Genomic DNA, 12,943 nt, shown 5'->3' on the forward strand with positions numbered 1-12,943 from the left:
TTGCATAAATAATAAATGACGCAAATGCGTAGTGTGTTGCCATGGTTTCCAAGGTCACTCGAGTCCCAGTTAATCTGTGACGTGTTCGTTGTCACTGGTCGTTTTTTACTCCTCCGTAATTCTAATTCTAAATCTAAATATGACATGATCTTTTTCAATCGAAAGCAAGCCGATATGGTAATTAGCTCATTTGTAACGTTTAGCGTTTATTTCGTTAGTGTACACGCCCGTCAGCCAGATTGTTCGATATCAATTTCCAAGGTATTAAATTGAGAATATAAAAATATAATTTGGCATATTTAAGACGAAACGACAGACGATTATTGGATATGTATTCTATTGTGTATAAGGATTGCATGCTAACACGATTACTGTAAATGGATTAATGTTTCACTGGGTTTTAATTTCGCAATTGTCGTTGATAAGTATAATCCTCGAAATTAAATCCATGTGAGCATTAAAATAACAACAGTACTAATTGTGTCTCTGGAAAATTTAAACTTAAAATCCAGTGAATAAGCTGAAAACATTAAAAACAGTAATAAATGGTTTTACCTTTTGCAAAATGCCGAAAATGAATCTTTTGACTTGCTTCAACACAATTCATGGTCATGAATGTGTGTCTGCTCTACGAATTGAACGCGACGGAAACCGTGGAGTCATTGCAAAGCTACTTATAAGATTGTACCTGATTGGCTGTCCAACCCAAAGTAACACCTAATAAAACATTCAGACCAATCAGAAAGCAGATTATTTGGTGACTGTTTTATTTTCTCGATGTATCAAATTCCTCCTTGTGTATATACTTCGACTTAGTGCAAACCATGTGTTCGCCATGCTCTGTGTAACAGGTGTACACCTTAACCTTGTTTTTCTTCCACCAAATTCACGGCATAACCGGTAGTTTCTGTGTTACGTAACCAAATCTATCAGTTCTTTCTTGGCATGATGGTTTTAAAATGGTCACCACTGAACTGCAATTTGAAATTTACTATGGGCAGTTCAATGATATTAAATCTAAGTTTGCCTAGCTTAGGGTTAAAAGAAATGACAGGATACAAAGTCCTGCCCCTTTCTATTATAAATAAATTGACAGTATGTATATTTGTTAAACTATCTTAATTTAATTTAATTAAACTCAATTAAAACGCAACCATATTTAGAGTTGCAGTTTAATTGAGTTAATTAAATTTTATTCATATATAGGATTGTAACTTTTATTAAATTGCATTTCTATGTAGAATATATACGTACACTACAACATAAAACGAACTCAGGCCAGACTTGTATCATATATATATATATACACTATGGGGTTATTACGAAGACTGTACAGCGGAAGTATCGACCGACGTGCAGCGGAGGTTGATGCGACGGCGTGCTGTCTAAGTGCATACTTTGTGGTATCCTCGTAATAACCTTATTATTATACATCTCCCCAATGATACATCATGGGAATGCCGAAATCCAAAAAGTTTAGAACAGATTCAGCGAACTCCTTTTGTGTTGAGTCTGGTCAAACCCTGGGGCAGCCATGTTTGTTTTGTTTTTTTATTATTAGACGACGCTTACGCAAGTATTCGTTTCATATTTGGAATTCGCGTTTCCTAATATGGTAAGAAAATATCCGGTGCAATACCGCAAAATTACGACACGCTGTAACTTGTGGCGTTACGGTGACAGATGTATAATAATATACCGTAATACGAATTCAGGTCAGATTTGTATTATCTATATATACACACACTATACCGTAATACGAAATTAGGTCAGACTGAACTATACCATATTGTTTCAGTACACCTTTGCTGATTTCACAGGTGACACCCCCTCTTCTTACGTAACTGCCTATGTATGAATGATATATAGTACTTTATTATTCCATAAATTCCTCAATAATGTTCATATTCCACAAATGTTTCTGGCTGACTGGGAAGTACCGTTAATTTCACATCTCGCGTCAAAATGACGCGATATCTGCTACGTATCTTTGCTTGGCTATAGTCGATCAAAACGTACGCCGGTAATCTAGAACCTGTTGTATATAAACAGTGTGTATCCTCCACTCGACACCGACATTCTCGCAATATCTGTTGCTGACCGTGCGGATTCCTCTCGACCGCTGACGGTGTGTATAAATATCAAATACTAGTACGTGGTATCGTGTACTGTATTAATAAACATTAATGTTAAACAGGAAACTTTGAACTGGCAGAAATTAAACGAGTAAAGTCGGTACACGTGATATACCAGTGAAACGCAAATAGTTTCCACTGGGTCAAAGTTCACTGCGTAATCGATCTTATAGATGACGTCAAAATGTGTCAACGTTGACAGGGAGACGGAAGTGCGACAGAGGTCGCTGTACTGGTGAATTGTACATTCGGTTCGCTCTGTTTCTCTGCGAATGAACTACGCACAGGCAGCGTTGTCTCGATTTCATTCACGTGCCATTGACGGCATTATAGTCTGATTAAATGTTGAACCAAACACAGGAAAATTGGACCCGAGTCGTCGAGCTGCAAGTACAACTCTCATCGACGAACACAGGTTTGTTAGACCACAGTTCCTCCACAAGGGATTCTAGTTTAGACGAGTCACATTATTGCGTGCGGCATTAATGCGTTTGGTCGTTTTAATACGATTCTTTTGTCGTTTTGTCCCTTTATCTGTGATCGTTTTTCTTCCGTCGCCGCGCCTATACCGTTTCCTAACTCATGATAGTGGAATGTGCCATTCGTTCTTCATAAACAGCGCTGATGTTGTTTGATTCGCTTAGATATGGATCAAAAATACCCTTCCGTATCTGGCTAGTACGTGGCATTCCTTTACCATTGGAAACTAAGCTGTTTTTTTTCAACTGTGTTTTATATTTCTATTACTCTTCATTACTCTTCTAATCTTGTTGAGGTTTGTACTTGTGATTATAATATAGGATGTCTTACGTACATTGAACGACGATTTGTTTAAATGCGACATATTTTTTTATTTATTCCAGTCTAGTCGCAAAGGATACGGAAGAATATGTCTTGTTAGTCTCGTCCGTTTTCTTTGTGTTGAGTGGGTGTGGCCACAGTACATGAAATGTGGTGTCCGTTAATTAAAAAAATAAGTACATTCTACATGTCTCCGACCGGGGTAAAAATTATCACAAACACTATGTTGATAATCCAGTAGTCTTGTTCGGCAGACTTCGGCGGTGCCACGTAAAAAACATGAAGCGAAACGGGTGTTTTTTTACGAGATGTGACGTAAAACACGTAGAATTGCTGGAAGTATATTTATAAACATTATTTCGAACAAGGAAAAGAAAGAGATCATTGTCTACAATTTTGGCGTACTGTTCCCGGGAGCACTGCTTCACTCTATTAAACATTCCATGACGTCATACATCCATGTTGCTGATGCTTTAATTAGTGTTTCTCTGAGGTACTAGTATTATGCTCTGTGAATACCTCACGCACAGTCGTGGTGTGCGCCCCACTACCCTGCTCATATTGTGAGTCAGCTGTGTTGCCTTATTTGTCTCTGTTGTGTTATTTATGCTATAGTCATAACACACGTACTTGGCTATGCACATTGTATCTATATACCATGATACAATATCGGCATTTTTTAAACGAGGTCGTTATTCGCGTTAAGATAAGGCGAGTTTGGTGTAATGTGTAATGGACTAATACATATTATGTAGACACCACCTCTTTCTCTCTTCCCTTCTCTTAATCTCTTGTTTCTGTTTCGCTGGATGTCAGATACACCCGAGTTTTTCGGTGTGTTACCAACCTACGTCCTTCCCAGGGCTGGCACGAGTCAAACGCGTACAAATTATATATACGCGGATGACCTGACCTCTCGCGTGTGGATTTGCGAATTTTCAAACAACCACCTATTTCGCTAAATGAACTAGCTGCCTTTTCTGCTCCGTTTTGTATAGCATCATTATTTATTGTGTTGCCACGTTTTATAGGCACGTCACCGAATGTCTCAGTTCCTCGTTGCTATGTATATTTATAGCGATATTCCCGTGAACGATCCAGTACCAACATCGGATACAGTAATTTGCAAGGTTACTAGTAAATGGCGCAGCACGTGTTCGAATACTGTGGTTAACAAACAATGTATTTTACAGGCGATATACACGTCGTTATGAGACTCGCATCAAACACGACACGCCACAACAACCGACGTCCTTCAAAACACGATTTTTGTCGTTGTACGCAGTAGTGTATATTTGGAACGCCCTAAAATGGAAAGGGACAGTCACGAACATGCCGTTTATTCGGTTTGTCGCTTCACAAAGTAGTCGCCGCTTATCAAATATCTAACGTCAATTACAAAAATATCTAACGTCAATTATTGTGATGAATTTGAGTGGTGTGTATTTAATAAGCGTGTGTGTGAAACTCTGCTAAGAACCGGGTAAACTGTTGTTGTTTGTTTCGTTTCTTGTCCCAGCCAATGAACGCATGTATACACGACTCGCTCCCTACTCAGCCTTTCTTTTAATGTAATGTATGTCACAATGTCAGTACGACCCGCTTTCCATTTTTATAAGGATGTCGCTTCGCACTGAACAACAATTAAATATGCATCACAATATGCGCGGCTTGGTAAAATAAAACAAATCTGCGCAAGCGCGGACAAAACAACAACATCACGACACGCTGTGACCTCCAGTAGTCCATTTTCAATTCTCTCCCCCTCTCCAGCAGTTGGTGGTGTCACTTTGCAAAACTGTAAGTGTCACGACGTTGTCCGTCTAATCACAGTCGTTTAGCTGATAATACTGAGTGAGTGAGTTTCTTTGCTTCTTCAAGCCTTCTTTGTATTTGGTTATATCAATGTACTACTATTTTAGACGCAGTGTTGTGTGTCTTCGTGGCGGCGTGGAGAACGCACGGTGTGTATTGAAATCAAGTATGAATGCGTTTGTATGCAGTTTCTTGTTCTTCACGTCGTTGATGATCGGCCAATGGAAATGTGCTTTCCATGTGGTAACTGTAATATAGATGTAATATTTAGTTCCGCATTGTTTTTTTTGACAGGGGCTCGAACTCGCAAACCGAATAATATAATAATTTTGTGTAATTTTGTGTCGTTTGTGCCTCAGTGTTTGTCCCAATTTTGATTTATGACCAGGGAAGTTTGCAAAAGAGAGTTCAATTTCCCGCTCAGAAAACAGGATCATGAAGCTCAGATAAAATGTAAATACAATTTTGCTGAGGATTACTTTGCTAACACGAATTGACTGCTTTTTAGCTCCATGAATTTACTAAAAAAAATTACATTTAATGTTTTGTGTAGATCTCAATCCTGGCAGTCGTTGCCCTTACTTCCGTAACTATTCGCTGAACATTACTGTGGGTGGTATGTCATCTTAATACGAAAGTACCGAGGTCGAACCGCCCACTAAACCCGCAGCGGGACTCGCCAGTGCTGTTTCTCGGGTTGTTACAGTTTGGTTGAACCCCGGGGGTTGAACGATCGCTTGTGTTGTGCATATAAACAGATTCTTTGTTTTGACCACATTTAAATACGTTTGTGCCCATTTCCTTTTGTTCATAGATATCATATAGCATTTATTCCATGCTAATAGTGATATGTGTCCGGGAGTAATGCCACCCGGGTTTTTAGATATGCACAATAAATCGCGTTTGATGAAACCAGACAGTACATTTATTGTCTGCCCATCAAACGGAGGGTCTCCGCGGGGAAACCCGCGCATGACGTACACTAGTATTACTTGTACCATGGAAGGTACCTTCCATGCTTGTACGCATGTCCGTATCTCGCATAAATCTGGTCACCAGCTAGATTTTCAATTAACCGTGCATGTGCTTGAGCTGCACACTTCGACCCACATTTATTTGATTGTATCTCAACAATAGAAATATAGTTATCTATTTATTGTATTCACGCCTTGTACCATATCGTTTATGCACGGTCACGACTGAACGTACTTTATTGAATGCAAAGACGAGATGGTGCCACTAATTTTTAGCGTAATAATATGGCGTTGTCTGTACTGAGATATGTGTATATAGCCTAGTTGTTGTTTGGGTATTATAGCCTGTTTGTAAATACTGTTCTGCTCATTATATTTGGGGTTGTATTTTTGCCTATAATCGCATGGTATGGTGTACATCGCTGGTATTGGTGAATGTCCGTTGATAAGTTTGCAAGTAAACAAAAACAGAATCGTGCCCCAGTGTGTACAGTTCTGATTGTTGATTACAATATGAATTACCGAAATGCTGTCATTTTACTAGAAAATTATTATTCCCATGCAGATGATTTTTTAAAAGAGGGTATTCGTCGCGAGGCGCGCGTTCGAATTCCGCGAAAACAATGCATTTTCACGCGTTCTAAACGTCGCCATGACAACATATCGAACGCACCGCAGCGCGACCACCACCATCACCACTACCATAGATCTACCCGTAATTTTATCTCAACTAGTGGCGATTTCACGTTTTTACCAGAGAGCATAATAATTTGTTGAATATGCGGCACACCCCAGCCGGTGATGCCGCGTAAAACAACTTCCATGCATACTTCAGGGTTCTAGGTGCTTTGCATCCTCTTTCTCTATTATTTGAGATCGTGGACGAAGTGCACAATGCATTTGGTTGTAAATTACACGTTTTTTGCGTCTTCTTTTTTGGGAAAAAAAACGCCTCGCGAATATAATTATGTCCATTTCTCCCGACAACGATTTTTTCGTACTTTGTTATGTGGTTTCTATATCTAGGTTACTGGTGCTCGCATGAGTCTGGATGTGCACTGTATTGTCTCCTGTTTGCATGCTAGATACACACCTCGAATTTGTCTTTACACACCTGTGTCAGTACGAAGTAGTGTTCCAATAGCGACATCGACAGACGGATGGTTGGTTGTTAAAAACACAGATGGGAAAATTATCCAATAGAAGACAGTTGTTGTCTGCATCAACTCGTCTTCGGCTCCCGGATGTCACAATAGCATCCATCACAGACATTGGTTTGAGTCTAGTGGCATCCAACGAACTCTACAAAAAAATAATGACAACGAATCTACTAATCAAGTTATTTTTTTTTTGCCTTGTCCTAACGCTCGATTCTTTGTTTTTTCGTTTCTGTACAGGGCGTCTATAGATTGACCGAAAATACCATACACAGTGCAAATAAAGTGGATTTAATATCTGTGGAAGATCAAAATGCCCAGTCGGCTACAACAGGTGGCAGCATGATTGAATATCTACTCCAACACCCGTCTAGTTTAGAAAGGTAGGAGGCAGTAAAGTAATTCTACAAGTGGTACTTCATGTGTGTATGCGACCTTGTCTATATTTAACTCTATTTAATTGGTTCTTGATGTAGCTTTGCTATAGATATACTAATCCGCCTCAACTTTCTAACCTGGGAAAACATGGTTGTATAATTTAGGGCCACTTGACTTTTCAAATTTAAAATGAATCCTTATCGATAGTGAATGTGTACTGTACACCAAGAAAGGATCGGTGTGCCTGACCTTGAAGGGTCCCAGAAAATATTCAACACAATCTATCCATTAGGATCTATGATTAGGGTCACTACTGTTTGATATTTGTAATAATGCAATGTCAGATAGCATGAATCTATATTTTGATTGGTAGTTGCTGTTCACAGAATTCACAGGACAAGGTTGTGTGACCGCTCCTTTAAACAGGTTAAATAATCTCTTTACGTATATTTGGTATTCGAACCACGAATGAGATTTCAACCAGCTTTATACACTGACGACTTAAGGGTGTGTCCAATGCTGTGAATATGTGAAAGTAGAAAACATTGTTGTCCTTTTTAATTTAGTCTGTCAATGTACACTTGTATTCCTAGTGTTTCAACCAATTTACATTTAGGAATCTATTTTTTTTTTACATTTTGTAGTAAACTGTTAACATTATACTTATTGTGCACAGACCACCAAATACGAGGTATTAAGTTTGGGATAAGAACCTTCTGTCATGTGTGCAATTCATGTTTTCATAGTACGTTAATAACCCCTGGGACCACTTCGCATAGGATAGCTGAATGAAATTAATGCCTCCGAATCTTATCAAGACTTAATGGCAATACATCGAGTTTTCGCGACTGGATCGACGAAATAAATACAACTGTGTCTTCAGTTTTTATTTTACTCTTGGTTCCATTAACTATATCTGTTGATTTGCACGCTTCATTAAGTGGGTTGACAAAACGTCCTGTCTGTGTGAAGTCATTATACAGAAGCCTCAGTGTATTAACTTTTTAATGGAAATCCTACAATATAGCGGTACTTATGAACCCCATGTTGAAGATAACTTTCTGTAAAAATATTAATTTAAATTCCAATTTCGTTTTTTGCTGAATAATTAACAGACAAATCCAGGTTTAAATAACCTAGTTACATATACTCAAAATATCCAAATAGTGAAATTAAATACCTGGTTGCAAAATATATAGGAATACATTATATTATCTTTAGAACAGGGAGCTTATCCCTTTCTTGTTTTATGAGTGAAGGGCATCAGGAGAGATGCGTAGTATACGCAGGTCTTTATTAGTTAATGTAGTGTTGGCCAAATATTCAATGTATAATATATTCAGGGTTGCCAACATATTATTCACATTCAATGTAGTATGTAGTTATCAAGCAATAATGCGTATATGTGTATTTTCTGAAATCTCCATATTTATGTGATATTTTGTTCTCCGATATTTCAGACATTCTTACAATACACCTCTTGTGAAACATCCCGATGTGGAGCTAAGTAAATCACCCCAAATCTCGTTCAGTAACTCCCTACACGTGACAACTCCGAAACAACAATATAAACAGGTAAATAATAAATTTGTCATATATCATGAGTTAAGGAACCAATACTCATCGTCGTCACAGAATTCGTCTCATTATTTAGGCGTCTTAAACGAGCGGCGCCGCCAAGAGTCGTTATAAGCAATGCTTTCAGACATGTCACCCTGCAGGAAAATGTCACAAAACAAAGCATTCTTCACATTTAAGTTATTGGCTTTTCTGACAAATTATTATTAAACTAATATATTCTGGTTAAAATTTGTTACATCTGCTGGCTGAAATTGTTTGCAATTAAAACTTTGCAATTTGATTAGAAGATGCTTGCAATCAAGGGAAATGTCACAAAACAAAGCATTGAAATTGCTCACAATTGAAAACTGATGGTTTCTAATTCTTACTTATGCTCGGTGGAGTTGCTACAAATAGTCAAAAAACTGATAAAATATTATGTTCATGAGTTTAATATTGCCAGAAATTAACCTACTTTTTAGTCTCCGTTTCGATGAAGTCCAAAAACGATGACTTATGGATTATACTAGCCATATCTCACACATGCTCGGCCGATCGATGTCAAACTTCACACATGCATTTGTTTCATAATCCGAATCAACGATGGCCGAACTGGCGGCCATTTTGTTTCAAAAAACTGTTGATAGCAGTGGTTAGGGATTTTGATGAATATTGCACAACATTCTATAGTATGATTTGTTAGTCCCCGTTCGGACGAAGTCCGAAAACGGGGACTATTAATTTGGGTTCGTTCCGTGCGTCCGTCCATCCGTACGTACGTCCGAAGCTATATCTCGGACACCCGTTGACGGATTTCATTCAAACTTTACATGAAGACAGTACATAATGTCTTACATATGCGCGTCAAGTTACTTTATGATTGGAGAAAAAATTGGCCGACTGGCGGCCATTTTGGATTTGACATTTGCTATTTCTGATACCTAAACGTTTCTCGAAGATGACTGGGCCGATTTGGATCAAAGTTGGTATGATGATCATACATATTTGGTTATTGGTGCACGTCATACTTTTTCCGTGATTCAAACAAATATGGCCAACTGGCGGCCATTTTCCTTGTCATTAACAATGACTTGTTTTGTTTTTTCTTTCAGTCGAGACAGTCTGGTTCTCCAAGGAAAATGACAGTTGATAAAGAATACAGTTCTATACAGAGTATAGACAATTCCAACATGGCTATAATCCCTAATTCAAACAAAATTACAAATGGAACAATGAATGGATATGCCAAGGTCCATGATGATCAGTCACCAAAACCAAAAGTGCCATTTGAAAGGAAGCCAAAAAAGTATGTGGAAATGCGTTATAGGGCTACATTAGAAACACAGTCATCATCAAGGTTGCCTCCGCCTTTGCTCAAACAAGGTCCATCTCAGACAAAATCAGAATCTGCATCAACGAAGACAGTTTCAGTATCTCATTCACTTGAGCCCCCATTAGATCTAAGTGTACCACTAGACTTATCAGTGAAGAAAAGGACATTTTCAATGCACCATACAACAGACTATGACAGACAGTTCACATCTAACTCTCCTGAGAATACATTTCAAAATGGTTATTCATCGAGTGATTTTTCTCAAAGAGTAGGGATACCAAGATCATTCTTGTCTAGACCACTTGATAACTCTAGGGGATCATCCCCGGCACTCTCACCAGCCCATTCACCGTATCATCACTGTTTGTCTCCTGAAATGAATAGAAATTTATCACCACCCTCAATTCCTATTCCTAGAGTTCTAACGCCAACGTCAATATCTGTTAATACTTCGCCAAAGACATGTGAACAATATTCTTCAGCATCGTCACTGGGGATGGTAAGGAATACGTTTGCTGTGTCTACTAGCGTCAATGGCAAATCTGCTCAGCAGAGACCACTGCCACCACCTAAATATGATAGAAGAAATGGATCTACCCCGCCTTACCAGAGTGCAGGTACATCAAAAGCCAACTCGCCTATAAGAATTGCCCGTGTGAACCCCACTGCCGCAAAATCACCTGAAAGGTCCAGGGCTATCAGCAGCAAATATCCTGTAATTTCAATGTCACAAACAGGACATTTACAGACATTTCTACCCAGTACATCTTCCAATAGTTCATACAGTATTCCTCCAAAGATGCCTGACAATGGGAGGAGCCAAAGTCTGTATCCTCAGATGTCCTATGGGTCACCAGTAGGTTATGTAATGGCTGAAAGAGATAGATCTCCTAAGCGCCCTCCTTGCAACACTTCACCCATGCATAGACAGACACTGGGGACCAAATCAGTACACCCCACCACCTTCAAGTCAAGAACACATTCTCCACATGGAGGTGCTTCTCCAATGGGAATGGTTGAGAACTCCTTTTTAGCTGGTGCTAAGCTAACACAATTATTGAGACCTATAGATGATCAAGAGAAAGCTGTAGAGGACGCTGTAAATCATCAGCATTGTCATAACCAACCAGATATGCTACATGAAAAAAACATTTCCACCTCTCAGTCATCTCCACCATATTTGATGCCATTGGAAATTCATATCCCACATGGGCATGCTGCAAACCTTCAAAAAACTCCACCTCGATTGATAAACGTTTCCAGCAAGAACATGTCACCAGAACAAATTATTCATTGTCATGAATCTCAGAGAAACAATCTTTGCACTGTCAATGGCCATTCACCAAGACCTGCTGAACCTAAATCGCCTACAATGCCTGTTCTTACACCTCACAACACACAAGCACCTGTACTTCTCTCACCAAGCCAGAACAAGCTTTCCATGTTCTCTTCTATTGACCCTCCAACATTGGATCAAACAAACTCTAAGGTATTGTATAATGCACTCACACTGCCAATGTATCCCAAAGTTGCCGATGAACAGTCCAGAAATGAATTGTATGATCGTCTGTCACCGTCTTGCAACACCCCAGTTACTATACCACCTGTTTTGACATCTGATCAGTACAACAGTATTCACAGAGCTCAACAAGAAAAGCAAAGGTTCACACAGATGCCTTATCGAAAAGATATGGACAACATGATTAGAAAAGCCTTGATGGCAAGAGTATCAGAGCGTGAAATCCCTCGAAGTCTTTCTCCAACACTCTCACTGAACAGAGTTTCTCCACGTGATCCCAGAATGGGGGCTAAACAATATCAACATTTGATAGATCACCTGAATAAAAAAAGTATGGCACATGCCCACAGAACTGGTAGTTCCACTCATTCTGCTGGACCACATTCTTCATCTGGCTGGGTGCCAAATCATAGAAAGTCTTCTCCCATATCTGCAATGACAATGCAAAGTAAGCCATTTAAGCGAAATGTGTGGGAACAATTAGGAGTTGCATGTAGTAGCACAACACCAAAAGAAACTGTCAAACATGCACTAGTTAATGAAATAATAGACTTGACATCTCCAGCTGGTTCACCAGCTACCCCTGCAGGTTATGAAGAGAATATAACAGATTCTGTCACTGAAATTAATACTGATCAAAATAAGAGTGATGTTGGTTTTGAAAAAAACGATGATTTTACAGAATCAAGAGAATGTTCAGCGCGAGCTTCCGAGGAACTTCCACAGTTGATACCAGAATGGTCGTCAATACCGCACACTTCAACTGTCATAACAGCAAATACCAAACTAAGTTCATCATGTGTAGTGAAGCTATCCCATGATATTTGCACTCATACTTGCAGTATGACTCCTTCAACAGAAGATTATTGCACTGTTACTTCTTCTGGTGTTGATGCAATTACAACCACATCTATGAATAGCTCAGAAAGGGCTAGGCAGCACAGACGATCCCTGGAAATAGCGAGGATAAAAAATTCTGAAGGATATGTTGCTGATAAACCAAAAAAACCAAAGAGTGACGATTTGTACGTTGATTCTTCATTACTTACTAGAGAGGACAGACATATACAGGTAAGTTTTTTTATTGAGTACCTGAGAGTCTCGTTGAAATAAAAATGTGTGCTTTCCTTGCATATTTATATATATATATATGTATATTTATTGCTGTTGGTGGATACACTGGATCAAATGTAACCATATTCAAAACTATCGAACAGAAAGTATGTGCTATAAATATGTACTGTGAACAATTTAAGACAATTAATGAGCTT

At 38.9% G+C, this 12,943-nt stretch overlaps 1 protein-coding gene across 5 annotated transcripts in view; it reads left to right on the forward strand.

Annotated features, from left to right (window-relative positions):
• The window catches only part of LOC100377943 (uncharacterized), a 61,639-nt gene that overhangs the window by 35,194 nt on the left and 13,502 nt on the right, over window positions 1-12,943 (forward strand). For 3 of the 5 annotated variants that reach the window (XM_085500175.1, XM_085500181.1, XM_078013869.2), the window contains exons 3-5: window positions 7,123-7,265; window positions 8,721-8,835; window positions 9,933-12,743. In XM_085500175.1, the coding sequence (XP_085356301.1) occupies window positions 7,123-7,265; window positions 8,721-8,835; window positions 9,933-12,743 (3,069 nt within the window). Of the gene's footprint in view, window positions 1-2,371; window positions 2,551-4,640; window positions 4,791-7,122; window positions 7,266-8,720; window positions 8,836-9,932; window positions 12,744-12,943 lie in introns of those variants that run through there. The other 2 variants (XM_085500188.1, XM_085500185.1) reach the window with 2 other exon arrangements.

Source organism: Saccoglossus kowalevskii, chromosome 1 (assembly GCF_978046115.1).
Source record: "Saccoglossus kowalevskii chromosome 1, keSacKowa6.1, whole genome shotgun sequence".
Taxonomy (NCBI): Eukaryota; Metazoa; Hemichordata; class Enteropneusta; family Harrimaniidae; genus Saccoglossus; species Saccoglossus kowalevskii.